This window comes from Pseudozyma flocculosa, assembly GCF_000417875.1.
Source record: "Pseudozyma flocculosa PF-1 unplaced genomic scaffold scaffold00009, whole genome shotgun sequence".
Lineage (NCBI taxonomy): Eukaryota > Fungi > Basidiomycota > Ustilaginomycetes > Ustilaginales > Ustilaginaceae > Pseudozyma > Pseudozyma flocculosa.
Genome location: NW_006920877.1, coordinates 919,717 through 938,840, shown reverse-complemented (window position 1 = coordinate 938,840; position 19,124 = coordinate 919,717). Strand labels below are relative to the sequence as shown.

General features: G+C 67.7%; 5 protein-coding genes across 5 annotated transcripts in view; 1 reads left to right on the top strand and 4 right to left on the bottom strand.

Annotated features, from left to right (window-relative positions):
* Window positions 1–545: 545 nt before the first annotated feature.
* On the top strand, window positions 546–1,593 carry PFL1_03237 (uncharacterized protein; the record flags this gene model as incomplete). Its single annotated transcript, XM_007880752.1, has 3 exons — window positions 546–554; window positions 675–1,221; window positions 1,361–1,593. The coding sequence occupies 3 exons, from the start codon at window positions 546–548 to the stop codon at window positions 1,591–1,593; spliced, it is 789 nt and encodes a 262-aa protein (XP_007878943.1).
* Window positions 1,594–2,213: 620 nt separating this feature from the next.
* On the bottom strand, window positions 2,214–4,316 carry PFL1_03236 (uncharacterized protein; the record flags this gene model as incomplete). The annotated part of the gene is made up of 2 exons (XM_007880751.1): window positions 2,214–2,953; window positions 3,074–4,316. 2 exons carry the CDS (start codon window positions 4,314–4,316, stop codon window positions 2,214–2,216), a joined length of 1,983 nt encoding a protein of 660 aa, XP_007878942.1.
* Window positions 4,317–5,576: 1,260 nt separating this feature from the next.
* PFL1_03235 (uncharacterized protein) lies at window positions 5,577–7,928 on the bottom strand (the record flags this gene model as incomplete). Its single annotated transcript, XM_007880750.1, has 2 exons — window positions 5,577–7,571; window positions 7,740–7,928. The coding sequence occupies 2 exons, from the start codon at window positions 7,926–7,928 to the stop codon at window positions 5,577–5,579; spliced, it is 2,184 nt and encodes a 727-aa protein (XP_007878941.1).
* Window positions 7,929–9,104: 1,176 nt separating this feature from the next.
* PFL1_03234 (uncharacterized protein) lies at window positions 9,105–17,787 on the bottom strand (the record flags this gene model as incomplete). The annotated part of the gene is made up of 10 exons (XM_007880749.1): window positions 9,105–9,369; window positions 9,532–9,712; window positions 9,861–10,029; window positions 10,137–10,243; window positions 10,379–10,486; window positions 10,635–10,750; window positions 10,882–11,249; window positions 11,427–11,517; window positions 11,929–12,532; window positions 12,660–17,787. The coding sequence occupies 10 exons, from the start codon at window positions 17,785–17,787 to the stop codon at window positions 9,105–9,107; spliced, it is 7,137 nt and encodes a 2,378-aa protein (XP_007878940.1).
* Window positions 17,788–18,500: 713 nt separating this feature from the next.
* PFL1_03233 (uncharacterized protein) overlaps window positions 18,501–19,124 on the bottom strand; it is a gene marked incomplete at both ends in the record, with an annotated part of 3,564 nt that continues 2,940 nt past the window's right edge. The window contains one exon of the mRNA XM_007880748.1: window positions 18,501–19,082. Coding sequence (XP_007878939.1) covers window positions 18,501–19,082 — 582 coding nt within the window. The remainder of the gene's footprint in view (window positions 19,083–19,124) is intronic.

Genomic DNA, 19,124 nt, shown 5'->3' with positions numbered 1-19,124 from the left:
GGCGGGCTAGCTTCAGCTGGCCAGCTTGGCGGAGAGCTGGCCTGGCCTGGCCTGGCCCGACCGAGCAGGCGGCGCTTTGCCAGGCCTCGTCTCGGGCGAAAGCAGGAGGGAGGGTCGAGGGTCGAGGGGCCAGGGTCAAGGCGCGGGCACCGGACGCGGGGGGGGCCAGCCAGGCTAGGCCGGGCCCACAAAAATTTCGCAAATTCGCAGCGCAGCTTCCAGCGCAGGCTGGGCCTCGGTGCTGGTGGCTGCTGTTGCTGGTGGCTGGTGCTGCTGCTGCTGCTGCTGCTGCCGCCGTCTGGCTGGTACGCTGCGCCACCGGCTGGTGCCCATCGGTCCACCTGGCTCCACCTCTCCATCATCGTCTCGAGCTACCTGCCTTACGGACCGCCATTGCCACCAGCACCAGCGACAACACCGACTCTTTTTGGCCATCCACACACCACCACTTGGCAGTGCAGCTTGGATCTTCTAGCCTCGACCTCGACCTCGTACCACCGCCGACCCCATCGCCGTAGCAGGACGACACCTGCCATCCGTCCATCATGCCTCAGGTGAGTTGCGCGACGGATGGCCCACAGCTTCGATCCCAATCCTCCAGGCGACTCACCGACTGATTCTCTCCCATCCCATCCCATCGCATGCCCCTCTGCGCTCCCCGCCGCCGCTGGCAGAACGAGTACATCGAGGAGCACATCCGACGCCATGGCCGGCGGTTGGACCACGAGGAGCGGCAGCGCAAAAAGGCGGCGCGCGAGGTGCACAAGAACGCCGCCTTTGCGCAAAAGGTGACGGGCCTCAAGGCCAAGATGCTCAACAAAAAGAACCGCACCGAAAAGATCCAGATGAAAAAGACGATCAAGGCGCACGAGGAGCGCGACGTCAAGCAGGCCTCGACGTCGAGCGACCCCAACACGGCGCTGCCCGCCTACCTCCTCGACCGCGAGGGCCAGAAGGACGCAAAGGCCCTCAGCAGCGCCGTCAAGGAGAGGCGCAAGGACAAGGCGGCACGGTACAGCGTGCCCCTGCCCCAGGTCCGCGGCATCGCAGAGGACGAGGCGTTCAAGGTCATCAAGACGGGAAAGAGGAAGCAGAAGGGGTGGAAGAGGATGGTCACCAAGCCCACGTTTGTCGGCGAGAGCTTCACCCGCAAGCCGCCCAAGCTCGAGCGCTTCATCCGCCCCATGGGCCTGCGCTACAACAAGGCCCACATTACGCATCGTGAGTGGCGCCTGGCGCCTGCATCCCTCTCCTGCGGCGCGGACACTCAGCTGCAGCCCCCGTACTCACCATCCAACCCCCTCGCCCACTCACCTCGTCCTGCCCCCCCTCTTCCCCACTGCGCCACCGCCACCGCCAGCCGAGCTCAAGGCCTCCTTCAACCTGCCCATCGTGGGCGTGAAGAAGAACCCCAACTCGCCGCTCTACACGCAGCTGGGCGTGCTGACCAAGGGCACCATCATCGAGGTCAACGTGTCGGAGCTGGGCATGACGACGACGACGGGCAAGGTCGTGTGGGGCAAGTACGCCCAGGTGACCAACAACCCCGAAAACGACGGATGCGTCAATGGCGTCCTCCTCCTTTCGTCTTGATGCGTCCGTCGTCGTTCCTTGCCGCGTCGTATCGTGTCGGCGCCGCTCGTCGTCCCTGTCTACCTCATGCTCTTCTCTCACCCCCTTCGATCGTCATCTCCATTGTACTATAGCGTGGCGTCCCTCGCATCGCCCGACCGCTTCCTTCCCCTCGCCGTGTGCAGAGGGCAAGAGGGACGCGGACGAGCGGATCCAGGTCCACACAATCTCTCCTCGGCAATCCCATCGTCTCCGTATGCAACTCGGTCCGGCTCGGCCGCGTGGGCAGAAGCGCTCTCGTGGCCCCTGGTGGCCCCTGGTGGAAAGGGGAGTCTGTCGTCGAGATGGGTCGAATCGTGCTGTGCTGTGCTGTGCTCTGGCGTGCTGTGCGGTGCGGTGCGCAACGGAGCGGAAATCGATGAAGATGGAAAGGAAGAGAAGTAGATGGGATCGAAGGCCGACGAGGAAGGTTCCCGCGGCAATGTCCTAGAGGCATGGTGCGTGCGTCTGTCTGTCTGGTCCTCCGCGTCCACCCTAGTCTCGTCGAGTCGAGGCGTCAAGGCCAAGGCGGAGGCGAAGGACGAGGGGAGATAGAAGAAAGTAGGGCGTCCAGCCGACGCGGGGTCGACCGGTCGCCGTGCCTACTTCTTCCCGCGCCGCTTGCCCTTGCCGCCTTTATTCCCCTTGCCACCGTTGCCGTTGCCACCGCTGCTGCCGTTACCGCCGCCGAGCAACGGCTTCGTCTCTCCATCCTCGTCGCCTTCGTCGCCCTCGTGCTGCTGCTGCTGCTGCTGCTGCTGGCGACGTTCCTGCTCGTCCTTTTTAGTAGCCTGCTCCTCGGCCGAGGGCACCTCGCTGATATCTTCAATGTGGAGCACGCGCACCTGCCTGCCGTCCTCGACCTCGACGATAAACGGCTCGCCGGGGTTGACGCTGGCGCCGCCGCCGTCGGCCGTCGAGTGCGACGCCATCGAGCTCGTCGACTCGCGGCGCAGCGGCATCGTGTTGGCGCGCGACAGCGGCGAGCCGGGCGTGCCGGCGCCGTTGGGCTGCTTGATTGCCACCTTGTTGACGGCGCGCACGTCGGGCTGCGTGCCGTAGCGCGCCGCGATGCCCTGGTTGGGCAGCGAGCTGGCGCCGCCGTTGCTGTTGCTGTTGGATCCGCCATTGTGGTTGTTGCCGCCGCCGCCGGTAGCCGAGCTCGAGGCCGGGGTGGTGGTGCCCTCGGGGCGGCCGATGGTGCCGTACGACGAGCGCAGCGGCGTGCGCATCGGCCCGCCCAGCTTGCGACGGCGCTCGATGATGCCGCGGATGAGGGGCTGCCACGACTGCTGGTCGGCCTGCGGACGAGGGTTGCGCACCACCTTGATCTTGTTGTGGACTGGCAGGCAGAGGCAGAGGCAGAGCAGAGAAGAGCGAAGGAAGGGGTGATTTCGAGGGCGGCGCGCGGACGGGTCAGTGCAAAGTACGACGGCGACGTGTCATGGGACCAAGGACTCACCATCGACAAAGACGTCGGTCTCGTCGACAATCTCCTCGCCAATCATCTCCTCGATGACGTCCTCGAGCGTGACGACGCCCATGGCGCCGCGGCTCTCTCCCGGGTGCCTCGAGACGAGGATCATGTGGCTGCGGCCCTGCTGGAAGTAGTTGAGGCAGTCGAGCAGCGTGAGGTCCGGGCTGGCCTCGGGCAGCGGCGTCAGGTGGAAGCTCGAGACGGGCTGGGCGTCCTCGGGGTCGTACTGGATGAGGTTCTTGACGAGGAGCATGCCGACGATGGCGTCGGGCTTGCCCGGCTCGTGGACGGGGACGCGCGAGTAGCCGGAGCGGACGAGCTTGGCGACGCCGTCCTCATCGAGGACCGTGTCGCTCGACATGATGTAGACGTCGTCGATGGGCGTCATGACGTCCTCGACGGTCTTGTCGTTGAGGTCGAGGACGGCGCGGATGATGGTCACCTCGTCCTCGTTTAGGTTCTCGGTGCCGACCTGCTGGTGGAGCGACACAAACGTCTTGAGTTCGGCCTTGCGGTAGGTCGTGCCGTGCTCCTCGCCGAGGCACCAGTCGAGGAGCTTGGCCGTGGGCCATGCGATGGGCGCCATGATGATCATGGTGGCGTGGACCATGGGCGCGCAGAATGCGCCGATGGCGAGGCCGTAGCGGGCGCAGATGCTCTGGGGCACGATTTCGCCAAAGATGACGATGAGGAGCGTGGAGCTGAGGACGGCGGCGACGCCGCCGCCAAAGTCGGAGAGGAAGATGGGGAGGGTCTCGTTGACGATGACGTTGCCGAGGAGGAGGACGACGAGGACCCAGTGGCGCCCCTTTTCGAGGAGCTTCATGACCTTGAGTGCGTGCTTGCGCTCCTTTTCCGAGCCCGAGGTCGAGAGGACCTGGAGGTTGACCATGTCGAGGCCCATGAGGCCGAGCGTGAGGCCGGCAAAGATGCCGCCGAGGACGACGAGCGCGGCGATGGTGAGGATGTCGATAGTGAGCTTGACCGGGTTGTCGGTCTTTGGTGCGTCGTCGCCGCCGCCGCCTCCGCCGTGGCCGCGAGCGGCCAGGGTGGGTGCGGTGGCATCGCCGTTGTGGGCGCCGCCGATGGGGAAGGCGAGTGCGGGAGCGATGAGGTGTGCGAGCGAGGTGGTGAGGACGATTGCGAGCTTGACGATGGGCTGCGCCTGGATCTGGAGGCGAGCATTTGGCGGGGGCGCGCCGGCGTTGGCGAGCCTTATGGATGCCATGTTGGGACGGCGGACGGGGGAGGTCACGTAGCGTCGAGTAGCGTGCGTTGGAGGCTTGTTGCGGTGGAGCGCGACGATGCGCGAGGAGGGTGCGCAAGGCGGGTGCGCTAGGTGGATGCGCAAGGCGGGTGCGCTAGGTGGATGCGGTGGGCGGTGGTGTTGGTGATGACGGGCGGCGAGGAGGTGGGGAAGAGGAGGAGGAGGAGGAGGAGTGCCAGGGCAAAGGAAGAAAGGGTGACGGTGACGCCCTCTCGCACCCACCACCCCGGCGTTGCCTCTGGCTCTGGCTCTCTGCCCCTCTCTCTCCACCTCAAACGACGCCAACGACCTACGTAGGGCAGCCAGGCCAGGCCTCGCCGCTCCTCGCCGCGGGCAGGCAGGCTGGATCGGCGTTGCCAAGACGGCCTAAGCCAGCAGCCGGGGGGGGGGGGGGGCCTTTCCAGGCTGGCTTCTTTTTCCTCGTCGAGCGGAAATTTGGGCCGAACAAAGCGCATCGGCCCGCTGCACCAGCGTTGGGGGGGCCCAGGCTAGGCTTCGATGCCTGGCCTCGCCTCGTCTCGCCCTAGCCTGCTGCTCTCTCTTTGGACCCATCGTCAGCGCATGAGGCCGGCCGACGTGGTGTCGCAAGCAGGCATGGCATGGCCTGGCAGCGAGGGGAGCCAAGGCAAGGCAAGACGACGTCGAGGCAACGAAACAAACCTGCCGCAAAGTTCGTTGGCAGCGACGCACCCACACAGGCAGGCCGGCGACAATGAGCGAAAAAAGGGCCGGCAGAGGCAAGGCAAGGCACGGCAAAGGCACCATGACGAATGCGGGTCATCCGCCGCGGCCGGCCAGGGCCAGGCCAAACGAGCCCGCAGCCCCGCCGGGCGCTCAGAACGTGCCTTGCTGCCCGGTCCCGAGTGCCGATTGAACGCTGCGTGACCTGCCTTTGGCCCCGTCCCGATCCAGCTACCAGCTAGCAGCATCGCACAGCCTGGCAACCCCAGCGCGCATTGGATCATTCGTCTTGCCTCTACCGACACCTCTCCGTCGTCGTCTTCCGTCGCCGGGAATCGTATCGTCGTCATGTACACGTGAGAGAGATAAAGAGACACAGGGAGCTAGAGGGAGCCAGAGACACCTGTAGAGAGACAGAGAGACGCAGAGAGGGAGAGGGATGAAGACGGAGACAGAGAGCGATGGAGGCCATCGTCCACGCCGCCTTGCCACTCGCCGCCGCGATGGCGGCAGTGGCGGAGCGGGCCCCTTCTTGGCCGCCTAGGACCAAACGTCGAGCAGCAGGCGGCTGCGCTCCTTGAGCAGCTTGAGCTCGCGGCGCCCCGCCTCGGCCGACCCCTTGGCCTCCTCGAGCACCCGCCCAAACATCTCCTCGACGTCGTGCGCCATCCCCTTGGCCTCGCCGCAGATGTAGATGTACGCCTTCTTGTCCAGGATGTCCTGCGCAAGCTCCTTGCGCCGCTCCCAGATCAGGTCCTGCACGTACAGCTTGGAGCCGTCCGGCTTGAACTTCTCCCGGCTCACGGCCGTCTCCATCTGGAACTTGCCGCCCAGCTTGGACGCGTACTCGGGCCACTCGTCCTTGTACAGGAAGTCCTCGTTGCTCCGGCGGCACCCGTAGAAGAGCCAGATGTTGCCCCAGTCCTGCAGCGCCTCGGCCGGCGACTGGTTGACCTTGTCGCACGTCTTCTGCGCGCTGCACACCCGCTCCTGGACAAACGACCGGAAGGGGGCGACGCCCGTGCCCGGGCCCACCATAATCACGGGGATCTTGGGCGACGTCGGCAGGCGGAAGTTGGAGCGGCGGATGTGGATCGGCGCGCGGAAGAGCGACTCCTTGGTGTACGCGCCGCGCGGGCCCGCCAGGTCGTAGCCGGGCGTGCCGAAGCGCGGGTCGTCGGGGCCCGACGGCTGCTCGTTGTTCTTTGCCATCTTGATGGCGCTGATGAAGTTGGTGGCGAGGCCGTGCACGTAGGGCGAGTCCTGGCCGGCCGCCTCGGGGCGGTAGCGCAGCACGACGGCGGTGATGTGGACCGTCTTGGGGTGCATCTTGGGGCTCGACGAGATCGAGTAGAAGCGCGGTCCGACGCGGGGCAGGTCCGAGATGACGCGGTCAAAGGGGATCTCCCACGCCGTCGCCTTGGCCACGCTGTCGCCGCCGAGGTCGTCGCCGACGATGAGCTGGAGCGCCTCGAACGTCTTGAGGCAGCGGTGGCCGATGGCCTCCTGGAAGGCGGCCTTGTCGCCGCACGCCTTTTCCAGCTTGGCGCGCGCCTCGGGCGTGGGGGCGTACTTTGCAAAGTTGTTGAGCGTCTGTCGCGAGGCGTGGGCGCAGATGTCGAGGTAGTGGCGGAAGACGGCCTCGTAGGTGGTGGGCACGGGGAAGGGGACCTTGGCGAGCGTGGGGTCGAGCGACTCGACGTCAATGACCGTGTCGCGCTTGCCCAGCAGGCCGAGGACGGCGAGGGCGCGCTCGACCTCCTGCTCCGGGTTGTGGGCCCACACGGCGATGTGGTCGCCGTGCTGGTACGAGATGCCGGACCCCTCGATGTCAAACTCGACGTGGACGCAGGTGCGGTCGGCGGTGCCCTCGACAAAGAGCTCGCGCGCCTCCTTGACCACGGCGTTGTACGGGTTCTTGGCGTCGTGGATGCCCTTGGTGCCCAGCAGCGCGCGCGCCGAGAGCTCGCCGCGGTACACCTTGTCCTCGGGGTGGTCGGCCACCTCGCGCACCTTGAAGTCGGCCACGTCGCCGCCGCCGCCCTCTTCAAAGCCGAGCGACGAGGCGAGCGCCTCAAACATGCCGTCCTTCCAAGCAAGGTAGTCTTCCTCCATGCTCTTGTCGTCGTCGCCCTCGCCGCGCTCGCCGATGCGCTTGGCGCCGAGCGACTCGAGGCGGGCGTCGAGCTTGCGGGCGATGGCGTTGTAGTGCTCGTAGGTGCGGTTGCCGAGGCCAAAGATGACGTAGTTGAGGTTGTCGAGCGAGCTGCCGTTGGAGAACTGGACGTCTTCGCCGTCGAGGAACTCCATCAGGCCGACGGCGTTGTCGGTGGGCTCGCCCTCGCCGTAGGTGGCCATGACAAAGCAGGCGACGCAGTCGCTGGGGAGCTGGTCGAGCTTCTCAAACTCGTACTCTTCGGGGTCGCACACGAGCGACGAGGTGCCGAAGCGCGCCTTGGCCTCCTTTGCGATCTTGGTGGCATACTCTTCGGCAGTGCCCGTCTGCGAGCCGTAGAAGATGGCGATGCGCTTGTTCTGCGGCGGGGGTTCGTGGAGCAGCAGCGGGGAAAATGAGGAGAGGGCCAGCAGAGGCGTATGCAGTCAGCGGACATGCTCCTCGGTCGCGGGGATTGATCTCTCTGCGGGGCTCGAGGCGCTGCGCTGCCGCCATTGGCACCACCACCGCCAATACACGACACTCACCTGTGAAGTCAGCTTTGTAACAAAGTCGTTTGCAGCGGCGTCTGCCGACGAGTCGAGGTCGGAGCCGCCGGCGAGCTTGGATCCCGCGTCGGAGGCCTTTCCGCTGGCAAAGAGGGTGCCGCGGAAGAGGTAGAGGAAGGCGAGCAGGCCGCCGAGGGCGAGGATGATGATGTCTGCCTGGGTGGCCATCGTGGTGGTGGACCCGTGGGGGGCGAGGTGTGGTGAGACCGCGAGGCGGTGGCGCTAGCGGGTGGCGGCGGTCAGTGCCGGGAGACGGACGGCTCGTTGCGAGCGAGACGAAGGCAAGCTGCGCAGGTTATCTCTGTGGTTGGAGTCGTGAGGGTGAGCGGGAGTGAGGAGAGGTGGCGTTGCTTGCTGAAGCGCAGGGAAAGGCGATGGTGGTGGTGGTGGTGGTGGAAGGAGAGAAGGCGTCGAGAGCAACCCAGGGCCAGATGAAGGTCGGCGCGGGGAAGCCAGCGTCGGTCGGTGCGGTCGGTGCGGTCGGTGCGGCGAGAAAGGAGGCGATGCTGCCGTGTGTGTGGCCCGCCGGCCGCATTCTCTGTCTTGCCAGCAGGCAGGCAGGCAGGCAGGCGGGGGCGGGCGGGTAAGCCTGGCCTGGCCACGCAGCGCGGGTAGCGTAAGAAGGAGCGCAGCACGGCCTCGGCGCAACTCCCGAACAAACTGGCGGCGGGCCCAAAATCAGCCCAGGGCAGGCAGGCAGCCTGGCGTGACCCTTTCTCTGGCTTGGGCTTGGACTTGCACCTTCTGAAAACGCGGCGGCGGGCCAACAAGCAGGTAGGCGCCTTCGGACACGCCGGTCCGTCGAGCCGCTGCGCACCTTCGGACGCCGACCCAGGCCCGGCCACGCCATGCCAGCATGCGCACACCCTTGCGAGGAGCTAGGCAGGCGGCATCGATCAGATCATCCACCGTATCTCAGCATTCGACTTTGCCCCCCCTCGCCGTCGGCTTGGCTGCGCTGCCTTTTCGCCGCTACGAGGGCATGCGGCATGCGCCACCGAGCAAGACGAGGCTCAAGCAAGCAGCCAAGCAAGGAAAGGGCGTCGACGCCTCCGCTGCTCGCGCGAAACGCGGCTCTCGTGCCGCTCGCCCGCTCGCCCGCTCGCCCGGCTTACGGTAGCAAAGGGAAATGGCGGATCCGAAGGCGCGCCGCCCCGCAGCGCTTCTTTCGGGCGAATGCTACAGCCCCGGCAGATACGGCAAGCGTGGGGCTTACGGCGGTCCCTCTTCGTCACCGCCGCCACGTCCCGGAAGGGGCCCCGCACTATCCGTCAGCCCCGTCGACGACTGTCACTGTCCCTGTCCCCCGCACCCGCATCCGCACCCGAAGGCCGACCGTGTGGCTTATGAGTTCATCTCGTCGCCGTCGTCGTTTATGCCGGGCGTCGTCTTGATCTCGTCGTCGTCGTCGTCGATGCCGGGCGTCGTCTTCGGCCCGCTGGTCCGGCGACGCCCCGCCGTCCGCCGCCGCTGGTGGGGTGCGTGCAGCGAGGGCGGCGTATCGATGCGCTCGACGGGCAGGAACCACTCGAGCACCTTGAGAAAGAGCAGGTCGACGGCGACAATGATGCAGAAGATCTTGCCCGCCACCACGCCGCCACGGTAGTAGCTGCACAGCGCCGTGCAGCGCAGCGCAGCCGGTGGGGAAGAAGGCGGCCGTCGCAGCCAGCAGGGACAAAGGGGGACCGTCTGTCAGCCTGCTTGGTCCACCCGTCGTCGGTCGCCCACGGTCGTCAAGGGAACCTTGTGGCTGGCACTCCCGACCACTCACCGCTCAAACCGCTCAGTCGGACGGGGAAAGGGCCGGGCGACGACGTCGTCGTAGACGCGCTCCAGCCGCTGGGCCACGTTGCTCCACGAGTACATGCGCCGCAGCGCCGCGTGGTACGCGATCGGGTCGTGTCGACCCGCCCGGACGTGCGAGATGGCATCCTCCATCGCCCGCACCACGTCTACCGCGCGGCGCGCGCGCGACACCCGGGCAGTAGTAGGAAGAATCGCGTTTGCGGGTCAGCTCGGACGAGATTCGAGGTTCTAGCTCGTCGACCAAGGCGCTGCGCTGCTGGACAGGGCAGGGGCTGCGGGTGGGGCGCCACTTACCGTCCTCTTCGGGTCGAGCGAGGCGCACCATCTCGTCCGGCAGCACCTCGGGCACGCCGCCGACCCTTGTGCTCACGACAAACAGGCCCGCGCACGCCGCCTCGATGATGCCCGTGCCAAACGCCTCGGTCAGCGACGTGTTGAAAAAAATCTGGCCGCGCGTCAGGTGCTGCCGGGAGGCGGATCAAAGGACATCCCAAGGCGGGAAAAGAGGCTGTCAGCCTTCGAAACGGTGGGCCGCGCTCGGCGACGTGGAACGACGGCCCGCAGACTCACGGCTCGAACATCGCCCTGTCGGACGGCGCCGACGAGCTCGACGCGGTCCTGGATCATGTAGCGCTCGCGCATCTGCTCGAGCTCGACTCGCTTGGGCCCATCGCCGCCTGCACCGCGCCCGTCGTACGCCGGGCACCGTCCAGTTTACCAAGGATCGTCAGCATCGTCAGGCCGGGGGGCCGCAGGTAAACGATCGTATGCGCGCGAGGGAGAGGGAACGGGGAGGCAAGGCAGGCGCTCACCGATGAGGAAGTGCAGGTCCGGGTGGCGTGCGCAGAGGCGCGGGATGGCGGCGATGAGCAGGTCGATGCCCTTGCGGTACATGAGGCGGCTCAGCACCACCACCGTCACTGCCGAAGCGACGCGCACCAAGCCGTGCGAGACGAGACGAGACGAGACGGGGCGGGGCGGCGAGGAAAGGCAAAGGAAGGAACGGCGTCAGATGCCAGGTCCAGCGCCCGCTGATCCGACGACGACGACGAGCGCGGCGGCACTCACGGCGACTGCGGTCGACGCGCGATGGGTCCGGCTCAAACTGCTCCGCCACGACGGCGTTGGGTATCACCGAGACCGTTGCCGGGTCGAGGTGGGCACGCAGCACCGTATTCTCCTTGCTGTCCGTGCCGTCGGTCCGCGCGAAGATATCGAGCGACGCACGTCCGTGTGAGTATCAGTCGGGGCCGCGGCCGGGGGCAGGGCGGGACAGCGATCGCGAAGGCGAAGGCGTGAAACGAACGGCACTCACCCGGTATGGCTGACGGCGACGACGGCATCGACGTCGCTGAGGACGAAGCGGAGGAGCTTGTTGGTGAGGATCGAGGCGGCGTCTGCGAATCCGAACAGCGAGTGGTCGGTAAAGACTGTCTTGAGGCCGAGGGTGCGCGCGTGGAGGATGCCCTCGTGGGCCATCGACGAGAGGGCCTGGTGGCCATGGACGATTTCGACGCGTTCGCGCAGCAGGATGGAGCGGAGCAGCGGAAAGAGGGCAAAAAAGTTGGGCAGCGTGTCCTGCCGGGCTATGACGCCGTAGGGCACGTAGTAGACCTTGAGGCCCGACGAGAGGTGGCGCACCCCGACGCGGTGGGGCGGGTAGGCGTGCGTTATCACGATGACCTGTGCAACGCGATGGCCCACGATGGCCGGCAGAGGAGCGAGCGTGCGTGCGTGCGAGCGTGCGAGCGAACCGGCGTCAGAGCTCAGAGCAGGGCAGGGCAGAGCAGGGCAGGGCAGGGCAGAGCAGGGCAGAACCGTGGCGCGGATGTGGGCGCGAGCGAGCGCGAATGGACCCACCTTGTGGCCGAGGTCGAGCAGCGCGCGGCTGACGAGGTAGATGTGGCCCTCGACACCGCCGACGTTGGGAAAGAAAAAGTCCGAGACCATACTTCGGGAGGCGTCGGGCAGACGCAGCGGCAGCGGCAGCGGGGGAGGCGGACGAGACAGCACGACAGGTGTACCCCGCAAACGGCACAGAGGAGAGCGGCAAGAGGCAGGCAGGCAGTGACGTGGCCAGGGGAGGGGGACGAGGGAGAGGAAGAGCGGCAGAGGAGGAGGACGACGGCGTCAGTCAAGACTGTCGCTGCTGCTGCTGCTTCCTGTCCTCGACCTCGACCGGATGGAGGCATTTTTGGCTAGGCAATAAAAGTACATGTTCGAGGCAGCAACGAGACCGGTCGACGCCATCTCGCTGTCCTCTCGATGAGGGCGAGCTAGCGCGCGCGACGGGCGGTGGCGATGGGCCGCTGGGCTGCTGGGACGCTGGGACGCTGGGACGCTGGGACGCTGGGACGCTTACGCTATGCTGTAGCTCGGCTTGCCTTGCTCGCGTCCCGTCTCCCGTTCCAGCGCTGCGTCCGGCTGGGGAGGCGCAACGCCGACAGCGTCGAAATCGACATCGACATCGACATCGACGTCGACGGCATCGAGACCGAGTTTCCGCACGATGCTCGACACCGCCGCGCCGGCCGCGTCGATCCTGGCATGCTCGACCGCCGCGGCTCGCGTGGCGCCGCTCCGCTGCACCGCCGTGAAGGCGAGCACCACCCGCGTCGCCAGCAGGTGCGTTCCGACCAGATCCGTCTTGACGTCGTTGGCGCCGTCCGCACCCGCAGCGGCAGCGGTAGCAGCAGCAGCAGCAGCAGCGGAACCGGGAGGACCAGAAGGGGGGGCGATATCGGCGGCGGAGCTCGAGAGGCCGAGGCAGTCTGCCAGTCGCGTCACCTCGCCCAGGGTCCTCTCGACGAGCTGGGCGGCCAGCGAAGACGATGCCGGCTCGACCTCGCCCGAGACGACCGATGCGAAAGCCCGGCGGATCGTTGCCTCCGGGTCGCGGAACTGGTTGGGCTTCTCCTCGGTGAAGAGCATCGTCGAGGGCGTAAAGGCCTCGTTGAATTCGCGAGCTGAACAGCGGCGCGGCGACCAGAGCAGCAAGGCGACAGTATCAGAGACGGGAAGGGTGACACGAGCGCGTCAGTGACGATGGACGAGGACCGCTGACGGGGGCTGCCGTGGCGCCAAGGAACTCACCGGATGCATCGGGCGTCGGGACCAGCTGCGACCAGACATGCTCCGCCCAGACGGTGCTGGTGGCGGTGGCGCTGTAGTGACGCGCCATCCAGGACCAGGCTCGGTCGGTGCTGACCTCGCTGCTCGCGCCACCGCTGCGCGCCACACGGGTCAGCGCCAAGAGGTTGGCCGACGGCTTCTTTGCGCCGTCTTCGCCGCCAGGGTCACGGGATGACGTCGCGGGGCCAGAGCCGGAGCCGGAGCCGGAACCAGAGACGGCGATCGTCTCGCCGATCATGGCCGCGGCCTCGATGCGCACGTCCTCGTCGTCGTCGGTGAGCAGGTTGATGGATGCGAGCCGCGCCGCAAAGACGTCGGCCGACTGCTTGCCCAGCAGGTCGGCCGCCGATGCCGCGGGGAAGAGGTAGGCGCCCATGGTGCGCAGCGCCTGGCCCGCCGCCTCGCGCGACTGCACCGACTCGTTCTCGTCGGCGCAGCGGGCCACGGTGCGACACCACGTCTCGACCACCGTAAGTCGCGAGCCCGCATCGAGCCCCGCCTCGGGCGCAGTGGCCGCGCAGAGCGCGTGGCAGAGGCCGGCAATGTAGGGCAGCAGCGCCTCGCGCAGAGGCACGATGGGCGTCGTCCTCGCCACCCTGGTCAGCTCTGCCACGGCGTCGGTGAGGGCCGCGTCGCTGGGGAAGAGCGCCGAGGCCAGATCCGACGCGACCTGCGTATGGCCGTCCGCGCTGGGGCCGGACAGCAGGTTGTGCAGCAGCTCGGCCGCGCTGATGCGGACCCAGATGCCTTCGCCGGCCATGCTGATGCTGTGGTGGATCTTGCGGCCAAACTCGCACAGCAGCTGCTTGGCCACCGCAGAGCTAGCCGCCGCCCGCCGGAGCGCCGACCCCTCGTCGCTTGCCAGAGCCTCGAGCACGGAAAGGCGGACGTCCTCGATCGGGTGCGAGACGAGTTCGACACACGAGCGCAGGAGGGAATCGCCTCCGACGCCGCCAGCGTCGGACGTGCCGAGTTGCCGGCCGTCCGCCTGCAGCACGACCCTCGCGCATGTCGACAGCAGGCTCGGCCCGTGCGGCACGCGCAGGAGCTCCTGAAGCTGCGCGGAGGGCGCAGCCAGCTTCTGCGAGATCCAGGGACACGCCGCCGCCAACACCCGGTCGCCGAGCGCGCGGTAGTCTGCGCTGCGGATGCCGACAAAGTCCTGCAGGACCTCGAGGTAGGCCAGCTGCGTGGCGGGGCAGCGGTTGTCGACGAGGAAGCGCTTGGCGCCGTCGCATAGCGCGTCGGCAAGCGCCGACATGCCCGGCTCGAGCGACGAGGACGGCGCCTCGCTCTCCCTGGGGCTGCGGAGCAGCAGGTGGACCATGAGCAGGCGGCCGTGCAGCTCATTTTGCCTGGTAGCGCTGCCGCCCTGGAGCAGGCCGATGCAGGCTTCGGCCGCCGTGGTGAGTGGCACGACGGCGGCGTACGCCTTGGCGGCCATCTCGCGGATCTTCCAGACGGGACTCGATGCGCAGCGGGCGATGAGCGCGGCGAACGAAGCGTGGCGCTCGCGGTGGCGCGGGTTGCTCGACGGCAGCTCGGGCGCCTGCATCCGGCTGAAGAGCATCAGCACGGCAAAGACGCTCGACTCGGCCTGCTCGTCCTGCTTGACCCCCCTGACGGTGCCGGCGCTGGGACCGGCGTCGACCGTCTTGTCCTCGAGCGTGCGCTGCAGGAACGCTTCCATGTTCGGGTAGGTGGCGAAGAACTCGTCGACCGGCATCCTGGCGTCCTTTGTGTCCTTGTTGGTGTGGCGCGAGCTGAAGCAGCGGATGCAGAGGCTCGACGAGAGCATCATCGACACGTTGCGCAGCCCCCAGAACCTCGACGAGAACTTGGAGATGGTCAGCTCGAGCAGCTGGCCGACAAACGGCGACATGTACTCGGACAGCTGGCCGTCGGAGACGAGGACGCGCAGGATGTTGAGGGCGTGGATCGCCGACACGGGCAGCGACGCAGGCGCCGCTTCGCCGCTGCGCTCCCCTTCTCCTTCTTCGGACGAGGCGGCGCCACGTTGGGCGATGTCGATGAGGCGACGGACAGTGGCGAGCAGCACGCTGGTGTCGGTCTTGTTGGGGTGCGCGCTGACGAGCGCCAGCACCGCGTAGCCGATGCCCGCGCTGCGCCGCGTGATGCTGAGCGTGGTGCCCGGCTGGGCGACGGCGTCGAGGAAGGTCTCGATCCACCGCCGGGGCAGCGCCTCGACCTCTTTCCAGCCGCTGCGGACGATGGCTGCGGCCGCATTGCAGTAGGCCGGGTAGATTGTGCTGAAGGCGCCGCGGTGGCGCACCTGCGTCAGCCACAGGTTGAAGCGGGCGCCGACTGCCTCGATCGACGCCGGCGTCCACAGGCTCGTGGGGTCGCCACTGCCGCTGCCGCTGCCTCGAAGCGTCGATGCGACAATGGCGCCGAGCAGCGCCGACGCCTCCTTCATGCCGCGCCACGAGTACGACAGAATCACCTGGTGCTTTGGTCCGGCAATCGACTCCTCCTGCTGCTCCAAGCCGTCGGCCTTGCCATCGGCGTCGGCGATGCGCATCGCCCGCGCCGACTCGTGCGTCGGCTGGTGGAGGCCCGCGGTGCCATCGTCGGCGTTCTCCTCGGCCGCGATCGCTGCGGCCGCCGAGCCACCGTCGCCGACGCTCCCCTCGGGCGCCGAGTTGCACAGCACGGCCTTGGTGACGTTCCAGGTGCGGTCGACCATGGCCTCGGCCTCCTCGATGGCGCGGCCAAACTCCTGACGGTCCGCCTCGGGGAGCGATGCGAGCCGCACCGAGGCGAAGAGCTCCTGCAGCGTGACGAGGGTGCCGTGGAGCGGGTACGATGTGGCCGCCTCGAGGATCCTGCCCGACTCGGCGACGCTCAGCAGGTGCGAGAGCAGGTCGAGGTGGTGGCGGATCAGCTGGATCTGCTTGTTGTCGCTGGCTTGCCCCCCGGCGGCATCCTTGAGCCGTGGCGTCGGGAAGCCGGCCAGCTCGAGCAGCGACGACGGCGGCCAGCCGAGCCGGTCGATGTAGACGGCCTTGTACAGCTGGATCAGGCGGCTGGCGGCGGCGCTCTCAAAGTCCCTCGAGCTCGTCATCAGGCGGGCCGCCTTGCCGAGGATCCTGGCGGCTGCGGCGTCGCGCTCAGTGAGGCCCGGCAGCGGCGCCAGGAAGCGGACGAGCATGGTGAGGGCGCGGTTTTGGATGTCGTCGTAGGTGCTCTCGGAGCACGACAGCAGCAGCTGCACGAGCGCCGGCGAGATGAGGTCGAGGGTAAAGGGGAACTCCTGCACAAAGACCTGCTTGCTTTTGGCCAGCGTCATGCCGGCGTTTTTGGTGAGCGTCTTTTCCGTCGCCCTGGCGGCACCGTTGCCGGCCGCGCCCGGCTGCGAGAAGCGCGGGTCGATGCCGCTCTCGAGGACGAGGTCGAGGAAGGTGAGGGCGGTGATGCACGCCTGGTACGAGGCGCCCGGGTGGAGCGCCTGGCGGATCAGGGCGTAGATCCACTCGAGGAAGCGCCGCACCGCGTCGAGGTCGCGCTCGAGCTCGGCCAGCTTGACCCTCTCGCCGTCGAGCCGCTCGTGCTCGGCGATGCGGGTGATCTTGGAGGCGTCCCGCGCCAGGGCATAGGAGCTGGCGCGCAGGCGGGTGAGCATCTTGACAAAGAAGCCGCGCAGCTCGCCGCGGGCGCCCGGGTTCGAGATGGTGAGGCTGTAGGGGAAAAAGGTGCGCAGGATGTCGAGCTCGGCGGCATTAAAGGCGAGCGCCGGCGTGCGCGACTCGATGACGAGCGAGAGCGTCGAGATCTGAAGCTCCGAGGCGGCCGACAGGATGCAGTCCTTGAGCAGCGTCGAGGGCACCAGCACGCGCCGGGAGCCGTCGGCGCCCATCTCGGTGGAGAAGTCGGCGGCGTCGCCGCTGATCTGGCAGTAGCCCTGCGTCTTGCCCATCCGCAGCACCATGAAGATGGCCTCGACATTGATGCCGGCGGCATGACCGCCGTCGCTCCCGCCGGCGTCACCGCCACCGCCACCGCGGCCGTCGCGGGTCACGTCGCCCTGCGGCCTCATGATGCTGTCGAGGAGCAGGCCAAAGACGCGCGCATCCATCTCAAAGAGCGGTGCCAGGTGGTACGAGGCCAGGCCGGACCGCAGCCGCTCGCCGCCGTCCTCGAGCGCCGCTTTGAGCGGCCCGAGCCAGATGGCGGACCAGCGCTGCCACGCCTCGTCGCTCTGCTCGCCGGCCGGGAGATCGGCGCCTGCGATGGCCTTGCGCGACAGCTGGCATCCGAGATCGGCGGCCCTCGCCTGCAGGAACGAGAGGGCGAGCCTCGAGCGCCGGTTGGCGCCGCCATCGACGGTGCCGAGCCCCCTGACGACACGCTGGTAGATCTGGGAGTCGGTGTAGCTCGCGCCGGCCGGCCCGCTCTGTCGGAAGGGCGCAGAGCCGTACTTGGCGAGCAGGACCTCGAGGATGATGGGTGCCTGCTTGCGCTCGAGCTGGGCAAACGAGCGAGAGACGAGGTCGGTCACGAACGGCGCATCGCCGGGGAAGGGGAGGACTGGCCCGCGCTCCGCGAGCGGGTCGGCGATGCGGTCGAGGAGCGCCACGACGGCCTCGATGACGGCCTTGGAGCGGGTGGCGATCTGGGTGCGCTCCGAGTGGCAGGCGGACCAGATGACGTTGGACAGCTTGAGCTGGTGCTCGACGCTGAGCAGCTGGGCTCGAGCCTGCGGCGCGGCATCGACGAGCGGTGGGAGGGCGGCGAGATGGGCGCATCGGTTGGCCCAGATGCGGAGGCCGTCGAGGCCGTACTTGAGAGAGGGCGAGAGCTCGTCGGTGCGCTCGTCTTCGTAGATGAGGTCCAGGCAGCGCTGCAGCAGCGCGACGAGCGTGGCGACCAGCGAACGCGCTGCCGCTGCATCCGTCGACGTCTTGGATGCAGATGACGTCGACGTCTCGCTCAGAGCAGCGCCGTCGAGCTGCGAGCGCGAAGATGAAGACGAAGGCGAAGACAAAGAGGCTGGACCCGCGGCTTCGATCTGGTCGAGCAGCTGGACGACGGCGGCGGGCGCCGAGGGATCCGTCTTGGCCTTGACCATGCCGTTCTGCGTTACCACCGCCGTAGAGAGAGGGCCGGCGTCTGTTGTAACGGCTACAGTGAGAGAGGGGGACGGAACGAAGGATAAGAGGGGCGGCAAGGATGATGGTGGCCAGGAGCCGCGACAAGGATCCAGGACGAAGAGGTGAGGAAGCGCAGGGCCATTTCGACGGCCGCCTGCCGAGGTCGCGCCTTTTTGGCCGCCAATTTTTTCAACTTTTCTACCCGGCGCGAAAGTCGGGCGCAGTGGGCCTTGAAAGGGGCCCTTGGCCCAGCAGCGGAGGGCGGGGTAGTTAGCAGACGGACAGACCTGCTGAGCACCCGGGGGCCAGCCTACGGGACAAGCTGCGCGCTCCAGCCGCGACCGAGCTACCACGGCAAGATGAGCACCTGGTGCTTTCCACTCCTCCTGTCTGCCCGTTGCCTCGCTGTCTGACCACGAAGCTCGAGCAGCCCGATTGTCCCGCCCACCGTGCTGGCCGACACCTTGATGCCACCCCCTTTCGTCTTCACAGACGAGATGTGCACACGCTGACGGCTCGTGGCGGTGACGGTGACGGTGACGGTGACGGTGACGGACCATTGTCGTATTGTCGTGGGGTGTCTGTCTGCATGCAAGCTCAGGCGACCCGCCCACGGCCCTCTGACCGGCTGAACAGGCGAGTGACAAAGGCCGGGATGGGCAGCATCGACGACGCCTGCCTGCCTGCTCGCTCAAGCCTCGACGCGGTCGCCCGTGGAAGGCAGAGGCGCCTCCTCGGCTACCACGGCGGCAGCCTCCGTGGGCGGCAACGGCGGCGACGAAGCGACGAGCTCCTGACTGGCCACCGACGTCGTCGACGCCTTGGGCACCGGGCTCCGGCCCCTCGTCGTGTCCGACCTGCTCTCTTCGCCCGTCCTCGCGGCTGCGCCGCGCCTGCGCTCCCCGTCGTTGCCGTCGCCGTCGCCGTCGTCGTCGTCCGACTCGATGGCGCTGGCGCTGTTGCCCAGGCCAAACACGACGTCGTCGCGACGGCGCTTGAGGAGCTCCTTTTCCGTCACCAGCAGCGCCATGTACTTTTCGTCGAGCGGAGCGGCGCCGTTCTTGCTGCCTCGCCGCGGGCTGGCGGCGGCGGCACCTTCTCCCGACGAGCTGGGCTCCGAACGCTCGCCAAAGACGTCGAGGGATCGCCGGCGTGGGCTCGAGGCGCCCGGTGCGCTCGCGACCTGTGGGGGCGAGAGACCCTGCCGCGATGGCACATCGCCGTTGCTGAACGACGCCGGCCGCCCACGGGGCTGCTGCTCCCTCCGCAACGCCTCGACGTGCGGGTGGGCGAGGCCCGACGGCGCAGCGAGCGG